This window comes from Pogoniulus pusillus, chromosome 13, assembly GCF_015220805.1.
Source record: "Pogoniulus pusillus isolate bPogPus1 chromosome 13, bPogPus1.pri, whole genome shotgun sequence".
Classification (NCBI taxonomy): Eukaryota; Metazoa; Chordata; class Aves; order Piciformes; family Lybiidae; genus Pogoniulus; species Pogoniulus pusillus.
Genome location: NC_087276.1, coordinates 11,123,216 through 11,140,587, shown reverse-complemented (window position 1 = coordinate 11,140,587; position 17,372 = coordinate 11,123,216). Strand labels below are relative to the sequence as shown.

Below are 17,372 nucleotides of genomic sequence, written 5' to 3'. Positions count from 1 at the left end.
ATTCTAGCTGAGGCTTTATTACATCTGAGCAGAGTAGGAAGATTATTTTACATGATTTTCCTGTTTGGCCTCTCTGATTTTCTTGACTCGTAGTTTGTATAGTGTTGTAATTCTCAACAGCATACTTTGCAGATCTGCTGCCTGAGCTGTTGTCACAGAATGTCTATGTCTATGCTATTATTCCTACCAATTTTATATATATATATGTAAAACTCTGTGTATACGGTACTAAGCATTAACCCTCAGTGCTCTATCTTGTTTATTTCTTACCATCATTCTATATGGTAAACACTTTGTAGTTTTGCTTTCCTCTTTTAAATTGATAGGAGCTACTTCTAAATGTAGTACTTTACCTTACTGGCTTGGACAGTGAAATGCAAATATGTTTTGATATTTGAAAGCAGACTTTTATTATTCCTCTTTTTGGTTGATTAGAATCTTACGGACAGCTGTGTTATTTCATTATGATCATACTTTTCAGTATACTAAGGGAACTCACTTTCCTCACATGTCTGATGAAAATGTGACACAAGCTACAATCAGAAGTCTCAGTAAACTGTATGATATCTACTGGTACTTGCTACTTTATTGGTTGGAGGCAGAACTTAACGATTAGAAATGAGCAACTGACTTTTAACATACCACTGAGAGAATTCAGGACAGGAACCTGCACCTATGATTAAGATTCTCCAGGAGGTACTCTCAATTCTCACTGAGTGCCAGAAGAGCCTTCCCTGCTAGCACCTGAGTCAGTATGAAGTTTTAGATGAGAAAGCTATAAAACAGCTTTCTGGCAATTCTTCCTCTTGTTGCTGAAAGGAGATTAAAACAAATGAGAGCAGAGGGCTTCTTTCTCTATCATAGCTTCAAGCTTTACATACAGGAATATGCAGAAGGGGTATTAGAATTCTGTGTCTATGTGAAATAGTCTCCCAAGGGAAACAGTCATGTCATGCAGTTTGAGAGATTGTACAGCTTGAAAATAGTGGAAAACATGATATGGAATAGTATGCGAGGAGATAAGATGCTTTTTATTCCCATCTGTGCTTTAGGGATTGAATTGGCAGCAAATTCAAAAACCTTTACTAGGCAACAGAAAAGATGGAAAAATATAGTATATGCATAGCAGAGCTTTGGCAGAAGACGGTGTGTGTCCTAACTGGGTAATAGAAACAGGTCTGGGGCTCATGTGGAGCATTTCCAAATGTGGTTTGTTTTGTTGTTTTGGTTTTTTTTCTAATATCATGTGCTGGATCAGTTTTTGCAAACTCTTTCTACACGATTTTTTTTGGCCTCTAGTTAAAATGCCTTTGAATAGAGTTCTTCAAGAGAAGCTCCAACACTGTATTATTTTTCTGGCATTCATTATTGTGTAACATATGGATATATCCCTCTGCGGAGGTTGTGTTGTCTGTCTCAGCTGCTATTCCACATTGATAAAAATACTGGTTCTCTTCTCACTTGTATATATTAACAACTTGAGTGTAAGTGAACATATATGCCACAGGTTCTGGAGACTTAGAATCTCCATGAGGGAAAAATACCTCTGTTTATTATGATATCTTTCATGTGGTTCCCTTGTGCAGCTGACAGAGGGGAATTAACAGATGGTGTGAAACTTCTTTAATTATTAAAAGGCATCACTATCAGTTCCATGTGTTTTTTTCTAACTGCAGCCTTAGTCACCTAATAAGTTTTGTAACCTTTCTAGTGGACAGTTTTGATGATCTGCCTTTTACCCAACTTTCTATTTATTGTTGAAAATACATCCTTTCTGACATTAACAAACTCAAAATCAACCAGCCAAACAGATACAAACAACTAAAAGCCAAAGCCAATGCAGAGGAGAGAGGGAAAAATAACATGTCTTTGTAAAGTAATTCTATCTACTTAACCATATTAATGCATGCTTGGTAATATTCCCTTTGAATAGTGTTCTCTAATGCTGACAGCACTAACAGAAGGTGTTGCACACCATGCCCCCTTGTGTGACTTGGTCTCTTTCTTTTTTTTGCTTGTTTTCCCATATATATGTATACAAGGTGCACGTGCCTCACATTTTTAGATAAGACAATAGAAAAGAGTTTTCAGGGCTTCTGATTACTGTAATATTTTGCAAAGAGTAGCTATGCAGTTTTGTGTCTTATCTTTTTTCTGAACTGTGACCCATCCTGAAAGGACACTGTTAGAATACACAAATATAATAGAACATAGTAGAAGTTCATTATTGGAAAAATAACTTCATCTTTCCTCAAAGTTGTTAAATGTGTTGGCTATACTTCAGCTTCTGTAGTACTTTTTATTACACAATGGTTGGGGCTGTAATATTACAGATAGAGAGAATGGGATTAGAGCTGGTAAAAGACTCAATATTGTCTTTTAAGTCTAGTGTTCTCTCTTTTCCTCTCGTTTGTTCACACTCCACACAGACATAATCTTTTTGCAAGTATACATATATTCTCTTCCTGTTATAAAAAGAAACAGAATAGCCTTTGTGGTGTATATAGAATTTTTTTTTTAAGTAAAAATTTTTGTTACTAACCTGTTAAGGAAGTCCAACCTCAAAACTAACTGAACTGCAATTATCAGTAAATTTGGGAGTGGTGAAATAGACATTTCCTGGTGAAAGCTCATCTAGTACTGCTATCTTTGGAGAATATCTCACCTAATAAAACAATCAATTAATAGTAAATTATTGTATACAGTGAAGTAAGAGCACAAGGAACACTAGTATTTAGTGTGGCACTCATTCTGCATAGAAAAATCAACAAAAATAAATCTTGCTAAGCAGTCAAATATTAACCAAAAAAAGATGAGTGCTTAAAGCAGAAGTTTCTGAGAAGCTAGATAGCAAATCACAAGAAAATTTGAACTGAACCTCAAAATTCAGTATATTTTGATGCTATTTGTAAAAAGTGATGTTTTATATCTGCACTTTGGCTTTATGCAGATTTCAGTATCCTATTGGCTGTAGTGACTGTTCTTCACAGATTCTGAAGATACGCCCTGAAGCCAGTGGAGTCTGATGCACTGAGAGTGGAGTCTTCCCTACTCATTATGAGCTGTGTCAACCATGTAGATGAGATCCTAGCAGGGTAATTGCATTTTGGTACTAGGCAGCGTTGCAGCCGTGTATGTATTTTTTTTAACTGCGGTCTCAGCAGTGTCTGAGTCCAGGAGATCTGTGCAATCCTGTCATGTATCTGCTGCATTTTCTTTCCTATGCCATTTAGTTGGTGTCTGATTGAAAGAAATCACTTATAATGGATCCTAACATTTTTTCATATCAAAGACTGAATGTGTGTTGCCAGGGTTTTGGTCTTCCCACATGGACAAGCCTGCCACCAACTCAGCAGTGCAGGAGCAAGCGTATTAGAATTGTGTTGTACAATGTTGTGTCTCTTGCTGTGTTTGACAGGGCACCTTTGTTATGAGCGCTCTTAGCCTTGTGTTTTTAAGATGCATCTCTTAGAATAGAAAAAAACCAACACCTCATACATTACTGTTAGTAAAAATCAGAACAGTTCCCTCTGCATAGGCATACTTGTGCAGTCTTGTGCATAATAGCATACACAAGCTGTCGCTGCCTTAATGGATCCTGTCAAGATGCTCTCTATCATTCTTAGTGTTATCATTCCCCAAGCAGTAATGGTAAAATACATTACAGCCTTAAAGGACAATTTTCCTCCGAAGGTTTAGACTGTCTCTTATTTAGAATGTCACATTCTTTAGTATTTAATTTTCAAAAGTACTAAAGTAAATTAGGGATATAGATCCCAACTTTAAAAGTGATGTCAGGCCCCTAAAATGTAGCAAGGCAATTGGGTGGGTTTTCCAAATCAGTGTTATTCTTTAATGGTATGCAAACAAATGTTTTAGGGGAGTCAGGCTCCAAAGTACAAGTGACTGATGTGGAAAATATTGTAAATATGGAATACTTCTTCTGTGATGTTGTCTTTGGTATGGAACATGGAGCCCAAGTGAGGTGCTGGATCTGGTAGGGTGCTTGGGAAGACTGCAGGAGTTTGCTGGGGAACATCAGTTTTTAAAATACACAGAGTTTTCCTGACTTCTTCAAATGGGTGATGGAAAGTAGCCACTGAATGCTTAAGAGAAAATCAGTAGTCCAGTCTATCTTTGTGTCTTTCGGTTGCATAGGGTTTTTTCATTCCTAGTATGTAGAGGAGTCTCTGTGCACCTTCAGTGCTGTACTCTGCAAAGTGTATATGAAAACTCCCTGCTGAAGTATAACAATGCCTTGAAAAGAGATTGAAAAGTATCAGTCCTTGAGCTTTCTCCTTACATATGTAAGGACAAAGTAAAATCTAGTTTCTGTTCACCTTTGGCAGGGGAAAAGAGCACAGTTATGATATTTTGCAATGTTTCTGTTGCTTAAAGAAATATTAAGTATCAGGTAAAGTGCTCTTTCCTTTGGGCACCAATTACCTTTGGGAATTATATGTGCTAACATTGGTGAAAGTGCAGTAACTATTGTGATCAAAATGTTAGTGTGAACCCAAATGTCAGAGAGTGAAAACAAGGCCAAGAGCTGCATACAGTTTAAAGAAAAAAATGTTTCTGCTTCGGGACTTTCAGTGGCTCCACTGACACACATGCTGGGACTTGTTTCCTTGACAAAATAACCCTGACAATGACCACTGAAAAAGTTTGTGGTTATTCCAGTTTTTCAGTTCTAGTTTGTAGCCTGACCTCAGATTGAGCAGTAGCACTGCCTGACGTTCTCTCTTGATTTGAGATCATCACTGTTGATAGCCTGTTGTACTCCTAGCTTTATTTATTGTGAGAGATGCACACAACATTTGATGTGCAGGTTCAGAAGATGATCTCTGTCACTGCAGCATCAACCCCTATTAACAGGCAGCAATGCCTCTTACAATTTAGATGAAGGTGAAGTTGCTAAGTGAAACAAGCTAGTGTTGACTTTGACAAGGTGCAACTGCCTATTTGAGTGTATTGTTATACTCTGGATAGACAAAAAAAAATCATTCTACCTTTATTAAAAAAAAAAAATCAAATTGCAAAATTATTTTGGCTTCAATGCAAAATTGCCCTCAAGCTGTCTTCAGAGAAAGATGGGTACAAAGAGATGCTTCATGCATCTGTGAAAGACCAAAATTACTCAATCATGCTCTTAGCTACAAGTAGCATCTCATTCTTTTCTCATGTGAAACCAGAGCAGTGGTGATACACTGGGGTTCTAGACCTATCTCCACCTCATGTTAGCTTGAATCCATAACTTCTGCTTCCCAGAAAGGTACCTTAAACTCTGAAGATGAAAGATTAAATGAAACTGAAGAGAACACCTTGCTCTTGAAGCAGGACCATTATCTTGCTAGGAGTCCTGGGATGGTGAGAGCTTATTTAGGAAGCCCTGGCCTGTTCAGGCATTATTTATTTGGCAGATTCTGACAGAGGGAGACCTAAGGTCAGGGCTGATATCCTTTCAATGTCAAAAAGGTGTCATTTGTTGTCACTGGTGACAAATACATCCATCTTAGGTTTTGCTAATCTTGTAGGGCCAGCACAACTGAGTGAGATGTGCCAAATTCTACATGGTACATCTGCAGAAGCATTTATTAGGTCCGGTCAGCTGCTTTTGTTTGACAGCATTTTTTTTTGGTGCAGATATATATAACCACTGTCCTAATTTGGTCTTAATTCTCATTAATGCAGCTGGATGGGGAAAAAAAAAATCTGTTTTAACACTCACGTTCCAGATTGAGTTGGCAAGTATAAGGACACATCTTACTTGCAGGCTGAGCAAATTTGAGTCTGAAAATCTCTAAAACATGAATTCCACAAATTGTTTTTTACAGCCACTTTTCAAATTAGAGCTGCATGTTGATGTTTACATTAAAAGCTTTCCCCTGAGGTTTTAGCTGTAATAGCATTTGCTGACTCTTTTTTTCCCCCCCATCTGTAGGCTGAGATTAATGTGCTATTATGTCACATTTTTCAATTGAATTGATTTAGTGGTTTAGCATAAAACATTGAAGTTTATCTTCCCTCATTAGTCACACTCATCTGCCATTGGCCTCCTAAACATGGTCCAGCACAATATATACCAGGAGCACCAGCTGGTCTGATTGTGCAGTTTGTTAGAGCTGAGCACAAGTGCTGTGAGAAGTGCATTCTGTAACAACCCAAGATACCAATGACAAATTCACAGTGCAAAGCCTCTTTCTTCACTTCTTCTATTGTCATCCCGTGACATTAAGCCTTTTCTTGACAAATCACTGCTCATATCATAGGCAAACACTTGAGGTAAGCTTGAGTTTGAATCCTATACCATCACATTAGACTTCTGCACTCTTCTGTGCACAGCCTGGTGGGGCTTGCTGCATGCGGCTTGAAAGATGTGGCATCTTGTACATCCTCACCTCTTAAGGTAGGCAGCAGATGTATGGATGTAATGTAAACATAGTGCACATCTTGTAAACCAGGACAGTGCCATGACTCCAAGTGATGTTTGGAATAATGCTATTATATGCTACATTTTCTGCCAAACTACTGGTAAATCAATAACTTTATTTACAATTATAAAACCTCAGAGTTTGGGCTCCCAGTTGCACTTTTAGAGGATTAGCTACCAGGAATTTTCCAAGTAGTTCTTGCTATTTAATACAGGCAACAGCATTAATAATATTTTTACACCTTCAGGACTTTGTTACTGAACTACTATAGGATGTTTTTTTTCTTTATTTTTAATTGACATTTTAATGTATCCTTGAAGCTATTTCTTACTGATCAAGTAATGATATTTTAGAAACAATACAAGGAACAACTGTGGCGCAACTACAAATTAAAAAGACTTTCATTGCAACTTAGCCAAAACCAGCTTTCATACTCGTTATAGTGGCATCTCTACTACTATACACTTATTAATGGTGAGATAAATGACAAAAGTTGTCTGAAGCCATATGTAATCAATAGAGACAATAATATGAGTTTCTCAGAAAAATAACAATGCTTATTTTTAGTAATGTGGTACTTATCCTATTTTCACTATGTTGGCACTAGATGATAGATGAGATGATATAATGCAATACAATAGTGCTTCCTGTCATAACTGTTTTTAGCAAAATTAAATTATCTATGCCAAATACAAAGATTATATGACAGTAAGGACTATATTTATCACTGGAGGTCCTTCACAACTTTAAGTGTAGAGACCAGGATTAAATAAAGTGTGCAGGACTGTGTGTAATAGGGATTTGTGGACTGAGTTAGTTATTTAGTACCAAAAATTCGATCACCATTTTATATAAGAATAGGGTAAAGCATAAATCTCTTCCCAGATCTACTAAAATCTAAAGTTTGAGTTCTGGAGATACCAATGCAGCAAAGCAAAGAGGAGCTACGCAAACACTCTCCTTTTCTGAGCCTCTGTTTGTTGTCACATTTGTGAGCCATTAGCAGCACTAAAAGCCTGTAAAGGACTTTATGTTCCAGCAGTCTTGGTACACAGCTAGGTACAGGTGTTTCTGTAATGAACATGTAAAGATGCTGAAGCAGTATACACCAGTGCTTCATCTGTGCATAGTGAGTAGTTCCAATTCTGGGTCGCAGTTGAAGGTTATTGCAGAACTCCTATGTAGTCATGAGAACCAGGTTTGGGCTCTGTGCACACTTAGCTCTTTTTATTTCCTCAAAACTGTAATTAACTGATAAGTGAAACAAGCTGTATGTGGTGTCTGGAGGCTTACAGAGCACATGCAACTTTGTCAGGCTTGAGTATCTTGTGCCTTATCTACAACTGACATTGCACATATGTAATGCATGCAACATGCAGCTGCTTTTCAAAGAACCTCTTGTTCACAACACTACCATCATTTGTGCTGAGGTGAATCCCATGGTCTGTAGAGAGAGGTTCCAGAAGCTAAATTTATATTAAAAAATTGGCCTGGTGGTACAAGTTTAGGAATGAGCCAGCAAATTGGATTCACATAGAATCAGTTTTATTGCCAGGTAAGAAATTCATATTAATATAGTGAATACATATGTTTACAAATAAACATTCTTATAAAACAAACAAACATTTTATTGTAGGAATTATTATTGGTATCATAAACTCTGTAGTTAACAAGTATTAACACGGGTTTACTTACAGAACATACAGTTACTAAAATATTTCCACATAAAATATGTTTGTTACACGAAACCTGTGTGAATTAGAGTGCAGCTGTAATGTGTATCTAAAGCATATGGATTAACAGCAACATTCCATAAAGGGTCAAATTAAGTCAGCCAGTTGTGAAGGCAATAAAGATTAAAGGAATAAAAGTAAGGTAATGGAGAATCTGGGTTGTGTGCAAAGTGTTTGTCCTGTGGGCTTTGTCCACTTCTGATAGTCTTAAAACATATGATCGTACCATTTAGCAGTGCTCCTATGGAGAGATTCCAGTACTCTCAGGATGCAAATCAATCTCAACATAGCTTAAAAATGTCTCTCCATGTAATCAGATTTCAGATTCTTAGCCCTTGCATCCTTGACTAGGAAGAAACACTGCCAGTCAGATGAGTACGGTAAGAAATGCCACTTCCAATTCTTCTTACAGCATCACAGTTCTCACTCCTCCCTGCATACTCTTCCAAAACTAATCTCCAGAAAAATTTAACAGCTGGTGAAAATGCAACTATAGTAAGATAGCTAGTTAGGATCTAGCCAAATAACTTGTTTTGGGGGAAGGGCAGGAATTTAAGTGAAAGACTGAGTGCATTGCTTGCTATCAGGCTGTTGCAGCACCACTGTCTCATCCTAACTGTCTTTATCTCTGTGGATGTGTCTAAGCCTTTACAGGCCCAGGACTGTGAGTCGGCTACTAATGCTGAATTCAAGAGTGATTTTACTCATATGAACAAGGCATCCAGCTCATTAGAACCACAGTCAAGACCTCAAGTCCAGTTGTTTAGTTTAAACCCAGATCTCTTTGATGTTTGAGGCTAGTGCAGTAGCCTTTTCCACCAAATAGTCCACCAAGAGGGAACACCACTATAGAAAGCCAAACAATAGAGACAATATACCATATAACATTTAGTTGGAACTACAAAGAACTACCATGGCTAAAAGCAAGTACAAAATGAGAGACTAGAGGGAAAAGTTTAAATTGGGAATATGGAAGGACTAACTAAATAGTCTTGACTGTGCAACCACTGCATGGAGATATAGTCCAGTTTCCCTTTGAGACAAACAGAGGAGGCTGAGCAGGGCAGAACCCTTTTCATCCTTAGCAAAACATGAGGAAACAGCTTAAAGGAACAGAGGGGTCACTTTGAGAAACAAGACTATCATTGAACAATAGTAATACAGTAAAGGCACCACCCACGCTTAATTTCAGTCTGAAGCAGTTGAAGATAGGCAAAACATTTAGGTGAAGAAAAAGTCCTGACAGTCTGCAAAATGAGAATTGTTACCATCTGCCTGAAAACAGGAGGACTGAGAGGGAATATTTTGATGCCCTTATTCCCCCAGCAGCTTTCTGTGTTAAATGTCTCTTCGTATTTTGGAGGTTCCCAAAAATCTCAACTCAAACAAAGTAAATTGAAATAAAATCTTCTCCTATTTGTTATCATCCCGCAGAATTCTCTAGCAGCCAGAAAGTTCCCATATGCTCTTAATCATAACAGTCTTCATAAATTCCTTGTGGAAGAGTCTTTGTCCCTTATTGTCTATATATTTTTTGCACTTTCTATAGGATTGTGTAAAAGTACAATAATAGATGTTAGGGGTTATACCAAGATACTTGCTCTTGGCTCTTCACAGGTCTATTGATTATTAATAGGTTTTATACAAAATTCCTCTCTGAAATAATATTTTACAGTATATTGTTTTCTCTTTCTTCCTCTGTCTCAAGGCAGGAACAAAGTGTAAATGTTTAAGCAGACAGAAAGTTTTTCTAGATTGTGCTACTTCTCATCATGGATTTTAGTTTCAAGTAAAAAAAATCTATCCACAAGGGTCTATGTTCCTTTGTAAAATACAAATGGAGTTTATAATTCAACCTTCAGTATGTATTGCTGAATAGTATTAACCCACTCTTCGGCCAACAGTTGGCTGGATACCAAGAGTGTCCAGGTGGAAGTTCCTTCCTTCTGTTTGCTTTTCTTTTTCATTATTATTTAATATTTTTAAATATATATTTTTTGCCTTTCAGTTGAGTGTTTGTGTTGTGTGTGTATTTGAGTGTGTTTTTTAAAGGATTTCATTAAAAAGAAAAAAAAAACAAGGAGGAAAACAAACTCAAACAGTTACTTCTGTCTTGCTGTTAGTTATGAAGTATGGCTGTGGGCCCAAATAATGCTGGCTCCGAGTTGTCAGTGGATCGCTTAACGTTGGGTCTGGCATGCCGTGTTTCCCTTTGTTTGTGTATGCTTGCCGTCTAAGAGACTGGTCGGTGGGATCCCAGGTCTTGTAGTGGGCATTGTAACCTAATGGGTGTGTGTGTATCTTCCCAATTTTGGATTTCTGCCCGTTCTGCTTGGTTAGGCCACTGTCGATTGTGTAAGCTCTCTCTTCATCTAGGCGCACTGGGTGGAGTGGCAGACTGCCCTTGGCAGCCAGTTCTGCGAGGTGCCGGCGCTTGGTGTAGAAGTCATCGTTGACTTTGTCAGCTGTTTGGATTTAAAAAAGAGAGGAGACCCCAAAAAAATCAGTTTGACATAGGAAAAAATATTACAATTTTACAGTAAGTCTTGCATAGCTGCATTTGTCAGTTAGATACAGGTAGATCAGTAGGAGAAATCCGTGCCACCTCTCCCCCTTATCAGTAGGTTAAATCCATTCCACCTCCCACTCTTTGTTTTCTCCCTGTGTTATATTTTTGGATGTTATGCTAGAGTCTTCATATACGCAGACAAAAACCTGCTGCCCTTTAAGAAAAGTCTGTGCCCTGCCCCAGATTACTCAGATTGTGCTGGTATTTACAGTATGGAGGCAGGTCCTATGAGTCTTATCACTGCTCATCTCAAATAGCATAGGGACTTTAGGACTTTCATGGATATATTAGGGCATTTTGGGACACCCTGTTTAATGGGAACACACCCCTTTAAATGCAAAGTGCCGTTTGGGTGGTTGTTGTAAGGTCAAATGGTGCAGACCTATTCCTGTTGAAGAGTGATTAGGGCCAAATGAAGAGTGGGATCTGTTCTTTTAAATGATTGGAAGTTCTCTAGTGCTTTCTGGGGCTGAAAATACTGCGGGTTTCTGAAGCTCAGGTATCCATCCAGTGGTTTTACAGACAAAGAAAATCCTAAATTCCAGGTTCTGGTGGAATTTTCTGGGGTCAGTGCCACCAAGAAATACAGCCATTGCCTAGTCAACATATACTGCATTGCAGTTTTCAAGTTAAGATTTTGCCCTGTGTGATTTCCTAGACTGCTGTCTTCCACTGCATGCTTAGATTTGCTGTTGTTATTGCTGGCATTTATTTGGCCTTCTTTAGAAGTATGAACCATGCTTAGGAAGCTAAAGGCATTCTGCAGCAGTTCAGCAACTGATTCCAATTTTGAGACTTAGTACTGGGGCTTAAGGGGAGCTTAACAGAATTTCATTTTTTTAAAAAAATGCTTTTTGTGTAAAGAGGGTTTTTTTATCCCCTTCAAAATTCTAGATTTTTTTATAAGATAGTGCCAAATATCTAGATCAACTAACGTAGCAGTGTATTAATCAGCAGTGGTGTTCTTTGTGTATATGAATTTGTCAGCTTGGATTTGACTTCTGCTGTGCCCTGACTGGATCCATCCATTTTCCTTGAAGCTATGCCGTGTAACGCTTCTCTGCAGGAGTCTTGTACATGTAGCTGTCTTAACAGCTCAGCTTCTTTTGCCTTCATCATGAGTAGGTTTTTAATTCCCTGCACTCTTTTTGTTTATTTTTCCTCCTTTTCTCTCTCCCCAGTATCGCTAGGAGGCTTTCATTGCACTCTGTATTTTTTCCTTGTCTTTAGTTCTGAACTGTAGCTTTATGCACGAAGGTGAAATTCCCATGGGCACCACATTAAGATCAGCCTTCAGTTCTGCATCTTCCTTGTTCTTGCTCTTCAAGAGGGAGGAATATTAGCAAAAGCATCTGCTGTTTATCATCTCATGATATTTTTTTGTGTAAAGACTGCAACAGGACTTTGCTCTTAAATTCTTGATTTTGTCATTAAAGAAGGTGTTTCTTCTTGAACTGAAATCACTTGTCTGTGCTGTAAAATTAGGCGTTGTATGTTTCACTCATCTCCCTCCCTCTCTTTTTTTAATAAGAGACAGTTGCAATTGCTGATAGGTGTGTAATGTGTTACAAAGAGAACCTGGGAAGTTCTGCTTTGATTTTGGGGTGAATTAATTCAATTAAAGATTTGTAATCTGAATAATCCAGGAGTTATACTTATTTATCTTGTTTTCTTCTAATTCTAAATGTGGCTTCTACTTTTTATCTGTTAATATTCACTGAACCTCCCAGAACAGTATTGTATTCAAGTTAAATAAAACCAGGATGGAATACAGTCTATACTGGCAAATTTCCATTAATCTCTTGTTAACAATTGAGAAAAACAATTGCAGAAAAGGCATTGTGAATTCCCAGACAAATATTTATTTGTATACATTTTTATATCACAGGCTCTGCAAGTCAGCTGGTTTGGGGAGCAAGTGTCTGTATCTTATGATCTAGGCCTTGTCTACATATGAAAAGTCATGCTAGTTTATGTAATTTAAATTCACTGTAGTTAATGTTCAGATCTTTATATAGATATATTTGTCTGCCTATTTAAATCGGTTTAATTTGCATAGAAAAATTAAAAAGTAAAATAATCTCATGTAAGGATGGAGTAAAATTGTAAGTTTGTACTTTTAAAATTTATCTTAATAAAGCTGCAACCATTTGTCTTGCATAAGCAAGATCTTTGATGATTAATTGCAAAGAAAATAATCACTTTGTTTAATAAAATAACTGTGGTGAAGCAGTTAAGTAAATAATGGCAAAAAAATTGCAGATATCTGCATGGCTTGACTTTTCATGCTGTTTTTCTCTTCTGTAAGACTAACCAAAAAAGGCCACAAGTTCAAGCTACTTCCTTAATTTCTTTTTGTTTTTCTCACTTGTACGTTTTCCCATTGTCAGCAGTGGTCATGGGTCTCTGAGTTGTGTTAGACATTAGATATGTTACTCAGATCTCCAAACACATCAATACTGATATCTTCACAGAAGAGTAAATTGTGTTACTGCTGCAGATAAACGACATCCCCATTGTAAAATCTAAACCAAGAAGAAATCAGCCTCAGAAGGACTGCGCTTGGACATATCTTTGCTTTTCCTCATTTATGCCATGTTAAATATAAAATTTTCCAGTCATAAAGAGACCTCCAAGATCATCCAGTCCAACCTATCACCCAGCCCTGTCCAATAAATGAGACCATAGCACTAAGTGCCTCATCCAGTCTTTTTTTGAACATCTTCAGGTGTTTAAAAACTCCAAACCAGCAACTCCACCACCTCCCTGGGCAGCCCATTCCAATGGCAAATCACTCTGTCTGTGAAGAACTTCCTCTTAGCATCCAGCCTATACCTCCCCCAGCACAACTTGAGACTCTGTCCCCTTGTTCTGTTGATGGTTGCCTGGGAGAGGAGACTAATTCCCACCTGGCTACAGCCTCCCCTCAGGTAGTGGTAGACAGCAATGAGATTACCCCTGAACCTCCTCTTCTCCAGGCTAAACAAACTTAAACGTTTCTTACTATTTTCTTAGGGAAGATCATATAGAAAATGAAATTATTAATTCTGTAAATATAATTACATTAAAGTTGCGTTAAGAAATTTAGTTCATAATTCTCTTCTAGGGACTTCTCAGCCCTTGTTTGAAAACTAGGCTTGAAGAGAACAAAGCAGACTTCCATCTGGCAAAGTCAAGCCAAAGGCTGGCAAATGTCTGATGAATGGCTGACTGCATGTGCTTTGTGCATCATTGACAGTGTGGGAGAGTTGCTGGTTGTGTTTGTCCTAATCAAATAGTGGTTTGCAGGGTTTTGCCTGAGAATTTCTTAACGTATGCCTAGGAGTTAATTGCTAATAGTGAAAGCCAGCCCCTTTATCTAATGCTTTAACCTTTTAAAAGCATTTTTCTTTCATTGTGCACAGGCATCTTTACACACAGGCATGTGCACCAGATTTGGGTGAGGGAAAATGTGATTGTAGGAGATAAGTAGCAAGAAAAGCATTGGTGAAGCCAAATTGTTCAGTGATTTGAAAGGACTTCTGCCAAGTCTTGAAGCTGTCCTCTTTCTTGCATACTGACTAGATTATAGGTTTTATAATACCAGTGTACTATGCCCCAGTCTAAGTGAGCTAGTTTAGTGCAGGAGCAGGATTCTGTACTTCAGATTCTCAAAGAATACAAGATTCTGAACAGTACTGAGCATGGTTTTGTAACAAATATTTTAACAAGAAAAGCATTTTTTGTAGTATCTTGATGCCAGCTACTTTAAAAGTCAACTGTGAATCTCAGGAAATTATTTTTTCTTCTTAAACAGCCCTTATAAATATTTTATGGACTTTAAACATGCAAAGAGACATTTTTGAGTTACAGGATGGATTTATTCTGTGACCTTGAGTATGTGACTCAACTTCCCTCTGCACTGGTTTCATCAGTCGTAAAACAAGTTGTTAACATGCTGGAGGAGGTAGTTAAGTGTCATGGTGTTTAATTGCTATTTGTATAGTATACTGAGATTTTTAGATTAAAAATGCTATAGAAGTGCCTTTTTCATCATTTTCTGTGTATAAATAAATAGAACAGGATTTAAAGATACCACTCTCGTGAACTGGAATTGCCAAATAAACCAGAGTAGAAGGTCTTTAATTCCAAGTGTAATTCTTTGTGTTCCCTCCCTCCAGTCTTGGCAGCTAATTATAGAAATATTTTCATTTTTAATAACTCTGTAAGATTTTTAATCCTTAGGGTAGCACACCCGTAAATGTAGTTACTGTTATATCTGTTCTTCTGAAAAAAGTGTTGAAATATGATTTCTTTCCAAAGTTAAGGTGCATGCCTTGAAGGGGGGGAGAACTTGGGCTTTTGTTCCTGCTGTGCCTGAAATGAAAACTGGAAAAATGGAGAAACTGTGTAAGGATCAAAAGCAGGACTTCTCCCTCCCATCTGAGCATCTTAGCTATTAAGTTAAAGAGATACTTTGTCTTTCTACCCTAATAAATCTTGCATTTTCATTGTACAAGTTCTTCCGGATGTGAATCTGGGTGAGGACCATCCCAGCAGAAGCTAGGATACACCTTGCTGACAGGGAATGTAGATCCAAATTCTTGTACAACCATGAGCTTATCATCTAAAAGGTGGATCACTCCTCACTCTTATCTTAATCCAGCAATACCTTAAAGTGACTGCAACTGTCTGTTTTATTTTGATCTTCACATTGCCAGTGCCAGAAGTCTCAGCTTGGAACTTTTGCCTCATTCCTTGAGTTTTGGTTTTGAAAGGGTCTAGCTACCAAGCTACATGGGATAGTAAAGTCAGAGGAATGCCTAGGAAACCTTCAGTGAATTTAGGCCCATTTAGATGAAGTGGCCAGAAAGGGGTAGGCTTTTGATGATGTGTTTTGATACAAGTTTCATCATTCAGTCTGAATCTGTGACTAACAGAGACAAGCTTTCTTCTTTCACTGATGATGATTGACCATGACGAGACTTGGACATTTCACATGTTTTTTTTCCTAATCCATAGTTATAAAACAAAACCATGCAACCAAGAAGCCACTTATAGAGCAAGTGGCATAGATGAAAACATGTTTTCGTGGAAATAATTGGCAAAAATACTTGCAGCTGCAGTAAGTTCAGAATCTGTTATTGTGCTTATTCAAGTGTATGTTATCTGTGCTAAGAGGTGGCCCTAAAGCTACTGTTCTGCTCCCTAAGTAGTCATCAAAGTGGCTGACTCTTCGCATAGTCCTGCGAACATGCATTAGCATTGTGTAGTGCTTTTTTCCCTTGTAAAATATTGCAGTTACAAGTATTTCTGTGTAGAAAGTGCAGCTAAATAAAGAGGGCTTCTGTAATTCTGAAGCAGCATTTTTTTACTCTTGTCCTCCTTGACTATTCTTTTATCTTTGTAAGTCTGCAAAATGGCTCCGAATTCTTGCACAACTTCTTACAGCAATGGGAGATGTGTAGACTCCTGAAAGACAATTATGTCCTACTGCTTTTGTGGAAGTAGGCACCTAGGAGTGGGAATAAAACCTCTGAAGTGAGAGAGGAGAATCCACAAAAGAGTGAGCCCTTATAAAAGCTCTAAAGACATGTAAAAAAAAAGGAAATAATCTTCAGTGAGAGCTTGCAGTCACAGTTAGAAGATACAAAAATATACAGGGAACCCTGTTTCTCAGTAGATGTTTCACACAATTGTTATCTGGATGCATTTTAAGAACCACTTTGTGAAAAATAGAGCTTTACTCCAGCCACAAAGAGACTGTATTTCAAAATTAGAACTAGAGATACAGAAAGCAAGCCAATGGAAAGTGCTGGGGAGAGGATAGCAATGAAACTACTACAATGACACACCAGATAACAGCTAAAATGCACTAGCTGCCTATTTGTGAATGTTTTCTTTGTAACAGTAAAGCTATCCCTATGTAATATTTAACAATTTGTAACAAGTCTTTGCTTCTATAGCCATGACTTTGCTGGGGCGTTAGTGCAGTTACCCGAAGCTATGAGAACCTTACATTTCTCTAAGTAATGAAAGTGAAAACTCAAGGAAAGACAAAAGTGTTATGAATCCTGGCTCAAAGACAACACAAGGATTTTGTCCAGGGTGTTAACTTGGCTGCTGCCGTTGGTGGTCGATCCTGACTGTATGATTGCTTATTTGTTTGCTTTTCTAAGCTGACATCTAAAACAATATATTCAAGGATTCTGAGATATAAGGTAACTCTCTGTGAGGCTTTGGAGGATTTAATCTGAAAATCATAGAAGTGCCACTTCTACACTAGAAGAAGTTTGTTTGTTTTCCTTGGGCAAGGGGAAAAACTAACATGGACTGAGTTCATACTAGCTGTCCTCAGGTATGAATTTGATCTAATAAATTCACTGAATAGTGTGTGTTCCATCCAGTAAAGCAAGTAAATATTGACCTGTCTTTTGAATAAAGTGATTCACCAAGCATCACAGAGCACAGAAAAATTTGTTTTGCATAACATGAACTCTGTTGGAAAGCAGAGTACAGCTAGATGTTGTAGGTAGACGTGATTCTGTTCCTTCAATGCCTACATTGTAGGATGATCTGATAGGTCTGTGTACGTGAGGAAGGAATGTAGCTACTTCATGGCTGGTCCTTAGCAGGTCTCATCTCAGAGGCACTGGT

General features: G+C 37.8%; 1 protein-coding gene and 1 long non-coding RNA gene across 10 annotated transcripts in view; one reads left to right on the top strand and one right to left on the bottom strand.

Annotated features, from left to right (window-relative positions):
* LOC135180503 (uncharacterized) overlaps positions 1-17,372 on the top strand; it is a 290,154-nt gene that overhangs the window by 213,253 nt on the left and 59,529 nt on the right. The window lies entirely within an intron of this gene.
* Positions 7,639-17,372, bottom strand: part of SHISA9 (shisa family member 9) — a 184,243-nt gene continuing 174,509 nt past the window's right edge. For all 4 annotated transcript variants that reach the window (XM_064152968.1, XM_064152967.1, XM_064152969.1 and 1 more), the window contains one exon: positions 7,639-10,632. In XM_064152968.1, the coding sequence (XP_064009038.1) occupies positions 10,262-10,632 (371 nt within the window). In that variant the 3' untranslated portion in view covers positions 7,639-10,261. The remainder of the gene's footprint in view (positions 10,633-17,372) is intronic.